This window comes from Scomber scombrus, chromosome 10, assembly GCF_963691925.1.
Source record: "Scomber scombrus chromosome 10, fScoSco1.1, whole genome shotgun sequence".
Classification (NCBI taxonomy): domain Eukaryota; kingdom Metazoa; phylum Chordata; class Actinopteri; order Scombriformes; family Scombridae; genus Scomber; species Scomber scombrus.
In genome coordinates, this window is record NC_084979.1 from 32,562,671 (window position 1) to 32,569,332 (window position 6,662).

The 6,662-nt window shown below is 44.4% G+C and overlaps 1 protein-coding gene across 1 annotated transcript in view; it reads right to left on the reverse strand.

Moving 5' to 3' along the window:
• The window catches only part of mrgbp (MRG/MORF4L binding protein), a 12,495-nt gene extending 8,485 nt beyond the window's left edge, over positions 1-4,010 (reverse strand). The window contains exon 1 of the mRNA XM_062427318.1: positions 3,836-4,010. Within this exon, the coding sequence (XP_062283302.1) occupies positions 3,836-3,977 (142 nt within the window). The 5' untranslated portion in view covers positions 3,978-4,010. The remainder of the gene's footprint in view (positions 1-3,835) is intronic.
• Positions 4,011-6,662: the final 2,652 nt, after the last annotated feature.

Genomic DNA, 6,662 nt, shown 5'->3' on the forward strand with positions numbered 1-6,662 from the left:
AGTCCTCCATCACTATGGATACAGTCCTCCATCACTGTGATACAGTCCTCCGTCACTGTGATACAGTCCTCCGTCACTGTGATACAGTCCTCCATCACTGTGATACAGTCCTCCATCACTGTGATACAGTCCTCCATCACTATGGATACAGTCCTCTATCACTATGGATACAGTCCTCCATCACTATGGATACAGTCCTCCATCACTGTGATGCAGTCCTCCATCACTGTGATGCAGTCCTCCATCACTATGAATACAGTCCTCCATCACTGTGATACAGTCCTCCGTCACTATGGATACAGTCCTCCATCACTGTGATACAGTCCTCCGTCACTATGGATACAGTCCTCCATCACTGTGATACAGTCCTCCATCACTGTGATGCAGTCCTCCATCACTGTGATACAGTCCTCCATCACTATGGATACAGTCCTCCATCACTATGGATACAGTCCTCCATCACTGTGATGCAGTCTTCCATCACTGTGATGCAGTCCTCCATCACTATGAATACAGTCCTCCATCACTGTGATACAGTCCTCCGTCACTATGGATACAGTCCTCCATCACTATGGATACAGTCCTCCATCACTGTGATACAGTCCTCCATCACTGTGATACAGTCCTCCATCACTGTGATACAGTCCTCCATCACTATGGATACAGTCCTCTATCACTATGGATACAGTCCTCCATCACTATGGATACAGTCCTCCATCACTGTGATGCAGTCCTCCATCACTGTGATGCAGTCCTCCATCACTATGAATACAGTCCTCCATCACTGTGATACAGTCCTCCGTCACTATGGATACAGTCCTCCATCACTGTGATACAGTCCTCCGTCACTATGGATACAGTCCTCCATCACTGTGATACAGTCCTCCATCACTGTGATGCAGTCCTCCATCACTGTGATACAGTCCTCCATCACTATGGATACAGTCCTCCATCACTATGGATACAGTCCTCCATCACTGTGATGCAGTCTTCCATCACTGTGATGCAGTCCTCCATCACTATGAATACAGTCCTCCATCACTGTGATACAGTCCTCCGTCACTATGGATACAGTCCTCCATCACTATGGATACAGTCCTCCATCACTGTGATACAGTCCTCCATCACTGTGATACAGTCCTCCGTCACTATGGATACAGTCCTCCATCACTGTGATACAGTCCTCCGTCACTGTGATACAGTCCTCCATCACTGTGGATACAGTCCTCCATCACTGTGATGCAGTCCTCCGTCACTATGGATACAGTCCTCCATCACTGTGATGCAGTCCTCCGTCACTATGGATACAGTCCTCCATCACTGTGATACAGTCCTCCATCACTGTGATACAGTCCTCCATCACTGATCATTAATACTAACCTAACAGTGTAGTTCTGTCACAATAACTCTCTCCTCTTTGGTCTTCCGTGGAAATCTCTTCACAAACTCCAGCTGGTACTGAACGCAGCCGCTCGTATCATAACCAGAACCGCCTCTATTGAACACATCACTCCTGCCCTGCAGCAACTTCATTGGCTTCCTATCAAATCCCGCATTGACTTTAAGAATCTAATCCTCACTTACAAGATCCTTCCCAACCTGGCACCATCATATCTCTCTGAACTTATTCACATCTACACACCTTCCCCAGCTCTCCGATCCTCCTCTGCCAACCAGCTCTTTGCTCCATCTGCCAACTTAACTACCATCATGGGGTCCAGACCCTTCAGCCGATCTGCCCCCCCGCCTCAGGAACTCTCTCCCACCAGACATTCACACTTCTGACTCTGTCTCCACCTTTAAATCCTGCCTGAAAACGCTCCTATAGAGCTGCATACTCTGTCTCACACTAACTATGTAATCACGTTCTGGTTTATTTATTGTACTGATGCTTTATAGTCACATTCATATTTATTTTTATCTTTGCACTAAATGTTACCTGATTTATATTGTTTGATGTACTGTTGTTGTGTTTTATGAGCCTTGTAAGGCGCCTTTAAATAAAATGCATTATTATTATTATTAATAATAAGCAGGTTCTAATAATGATAGATTTTTAAGGTTCCTGAAATAATGAATAATAATACAAACATATCAGTGTTGTGTTTATTCATTCATTACATCCCAATTCCTGCAGAACGGTGTGACGATGCGTTCAGGTAACCGTTTACACCACGTTGCAGTTGTAAATAGTGTCTGTTGTTGTTGACAGTAACCATGACGATAACCACGCTGCTCTGCTAGCACCTCCATCCAGTTCTTAAACGATGCTGCTTGAGGCCGAAGATCGTGCAATAACTTTTATAACGGTGATCTTTGAGCGTGTGTTATGTGTAATATTATGGGATATGTGCAGCTGTTGTTGTGATGGTGTTTGTTGTTTGTTGTTTGTTGTCATCGTGGCTGTGAAAGAATTTAAGGCCCAGTTACTGAGTCCAAGACAAATTTCCATAAGCGGGACAATAAAGTTTATCATATCGTGTCAGAAATAATCACGATAAACGATTTTATTGTCATTTGAACATAAAGACGTTCCTCATGTTTATACCGACTATTAAAAGATGTAAAACAGACCCTTTAACCCTCCTGTTGTCCTTGAGTCAAGGAAGGAAGGAAGGGAGGAAGAGGGAAGGAAAGGAGGGAGGAAGGAAGGATGGAAGGGAGGGAGAAGGAAGGAAAGGAGGAAGGAAGAAGGAAGGAAGGAAAGGAGGGAGGGAGGGAGGAAAGGAAAGAAGGAAGGAAGGATGGAAGGAAGGAAAGGAGGGAGGGAGAGAGGAAAGGAAAGGAAAGAAGGAAGGGAGGAAGGAAAGGAAGGAAAGGAGGGAGGAAAGGAAAGGAAAGAAGGAAGGGAGGAAGGAAAGGAAGGACAGACGAAAGAAGGAAGGAAGGAAGGTAGGAGGGAGGGAGGCAGGGAGGAAAGAAGGAAGGAGGGAGGGAGGGGGAAAGGAAAAGAGGAAGGGAAAGAAGGAAGGAAAGAAGGACAGAGGAAGGAAGGGAGGGAGGAAGGAAAGAAGGAAGGACGGAGGGAAGGAAGGAAAGAAGGGGGGAGGAAGGAAGGAAGGGAGGAAAAAGAGAGGAAGGAACTAAAGAGAGAAGGAAGGAAGGGAGGAAAGAAGGAACAGTGAAAACAGACGGGGTCAATTTGACCCGGGAGGACGACAGGAAGGTTAAAGACATTTCAGAGGCTCCTGGAGGTCCGAGGCCCGGCTGCAGCCAACAGAGTCCGGACCCCCCCCCCCCCCGAATATTTACACAATGAAATCTGGTGATGTGGATAAAATGAGGAAGAGGAGTAAAAGAATGAGGAAGAGGAGTAAAAGGTAAATAAACAGCAGAGCTACAACAGTCTGAACCTTTAAAACCAGGAAAAGAAACTCTGATGACTTTACTCGACGATATTACGATATCCAAAATCTAAGACGATATCTAGTCTCGATATAATATCAATATATTGCCCCCCCCCCCCCCCCCCCCCAACGAATAAAATGACAGATTTCTTGTGATGATTTTGTACTGAGGTTGTTTATCTGACAAAACAGCTGCCCCCCCCCCCCCCCCCCCCCCCCCCCCCCACGGCTGCAGCCAGCGGACTGTGTGCCCCCCCCCCCCACGACTGCAGACAGAAGACTGTGGACCCCCGGCTGCAGACTGTCCCCCCCCCCCCCCACCGGCTGCAGACTGTGCACCCCCCACCAGCTGTAGACAGTGCCCCCCCCCCACGGCTGCAGCCAGCGGACTGTGGACCCCCGGCTGCAGACTGTGCCCCCCCCACCAGCTATAGACAGTGCCCCCCCCCCCCCCCCCCCCCCCCCCCCACCGCGTCTCTGAGCCTCACCGACGGGTTTGTGTCCGATCATCGCGTGGAACAGACAGACTTCCACCTCGTGGCTCCAGACCACCGAGTCCTCTCCGGGAGCCAAGCCGGAGTCCGGAGGCTTCTCGTCGGTCTGGTTCAGAGTAACATCAGCCTCTCCCATCTTCCTCCCAGCAGCTCTAACACACTGACCCGCTCTCAGCCGGAACCGCGGCACTGATTCCGGGTCAGCTTACTCTCCTTCTTCTGTTGGGTTTTATTGGAGGTTGAAGCAACGTTTAGGAGCATTTACCGCCATCTGCTGGACCGGAGCGCGAGCTGCTCAGAAATATACAAGATAAATAAATAAATAAACAAACACAACTACAGCTTACTTCCTGTTTCCTTTAAATATTTCATTAAACCTTTTCTGTGATGAACTCTCAGATCTCAGAATCTCTAACAGATGCTGGAACAAAGAAAAACCTTTAATTATTACATTATCAGCTCCAGTTACATTTTTATATTTTTTACTTTCCAATAACAGAATAACTTATTACATTATTGCCAAAAAGTGTTTTTTTTTGGCTTTATTACATTAAAAAAACGGACAAAATTATGACGTAATCGGTCATAATTACATCATTTGTGGTTATTATGTTATCTGTTGTTACGTTACTGGCAAAATGATTACGTTATTGGCTGCTACAAGTTTAGTACATATAGCCTGATTTACTAAGATCCCAAATAAAGGTACTAAATAGCGTGCACAGTGCAATATATTGTGTGTTTTGCAGGTGATCTACTAAGAATAACTGTAAATGAAAACAGGTGCAGACAGCAGTATTTAAATGAGGGTTTTGTGTCTTAATGGAGAGTTTGGACGAGCAGAAAGCTGCAAGCACAAAATGAAATGTGATCAGGTTCTAGTGGAAGAGGTTAACTAATATATTGAGTTATAACAAAAACTAATATTACCAGAGAAACCCACATATGGGAGAATATTAGTGAGGAAGTCAATGCTGTTAGTAAAACCAAAAACTCCGTCCTGTGTGTATTCTGTCATTGTGCCTCCGTCTCCTCGTCTCCATGGTAACAGCTGGTTAATACCTGTCCTTCAAACTTATTATTTATAGACACAGTTAACGTCTCCCTGTATTTTGCACACTGGGGTTGAAACATCTCATATTACATTCATTACGGTAAACTACTAATATTACATTCATTACGGTAAACTACTAATATTACATTCATTATGGTAAACGTACTAAATGAACAGAGCGTATTATTTTGCACATTTGAAAGACACAAACCTCAGTGCTCTGCGTTAGTAGATCAGCTGCACATGTTTTGCGGGTGATGTCAAGTTTGCACGTTTTTACTCACGCAGACCTTTAATAATCAGACCCTTAGTGCAGCATAAATCATGGTCAGCCTTGATTATTATGAGTAAATGTATCTAAAGGATCAATGCGTCAGGTGATTATTTTTGCTGTTTTTAAACTGCAGAATTTGAGTTATTCACTATTAATAATATATAAAAGTCTCCAAACTGGATTAATGAGTAAAAGAACGAGATGGACTTCCTTTCTTCCTTCTGTCCTTCCTTTCTCCCTCCTTCTTCCTCCCTTGCATCCTTCCTCCCTTTCTTCCTTCTGTCCTTCCTTCCTCCCTCCTTCTTTCCTCCCTCCTTCTGTCTTTCTTTCTTTGCCATTACCTTCCTTCTTTCCTCCCTTCCTTTTCCTTTCTCCCTCCTTATTTCATCCCTGCCTTCCTTTCCTTCCTTCTTCCTCCCTTCCTTCCTCCCTCCTTTCCTTCCTTCTTCCTCCCCCCTTTCCTTCCTTCCTTCCTTCCTCCCTCCCTTCCTCCCTCCCTTTCTTCCTTTCCATCCTTCTTCCTTCCTTCCTTCCTCCCTCCTTTCCTTCCTTCCTTGACTTGAGGACAACAGGAGGGTTAAACTGCAGAATTTGAGTTATTCTCTATTAATAATATAAAAAAGTCTCCAACCTGATTAATGAGTGAAAGAACGAGACGGACTCCGAGCTTTGCTTCTATACGGTGATCAAAACACCAAAAAAGTTTATTGCAAATAAAATAGATATAACCGTCGGCGTGGAAACGACCGCGCACAAATACAACCAGAAAGAGAAAAGAAAACATCTCAGGAATACGTTATATCTCATAAAATGAAGAAGGGATGCTGAACGTCACTGAGCTGAACATGAAGACGATCCTTCTAGTTTTTTTTTTGTTTTTTAAATTCCTTTTTTTTTTTTTTTTTTACATCAAAATACAAAAAACTGTGCATCTCTTTAATAAAGCGTCAAACATCAAGAACATCGAGCTGAATGATGTGAGGCTGAACACTTCCAGTCAGACTACAGATGGAAAGAATCAAACAGTTCAACTCGGCTGCAGATCGCCATGACAACGAAAAGAAGAGTTACAGTAAATATGAGTGATGTCAGTATTTAGATCTTTAACACAACCGAGGCTTTAATCTAAATACTCTGACGTCTAAAGTCAGCTCCTATAAAAGTGACCGTTGTTGGTCCTGATGAAGCTCTGACAGTATAAACTCATATTTCCATGTTGACGACAGGAAGAAACTTTACTGATGCTGCTGTTTCACATCGGATGTTAAAATCAGATCAAAGTGATTTCTGACGACTGTCTCGATGGTTTATGTTAAATTCAGTTTCCATTGACAGAAAACAGAGAAACTGAAGAAGAACATAGTTAATTAATCATCAAACTAGACTAAACTCTCAGATGTGATGTAATGCTGCTCACACACATCTGAGGTTTCCTTCATCTGTGATATTCGTCTACATCAGTGGTCTCCAACCCCGGAGAGCTGCTGCCCTGC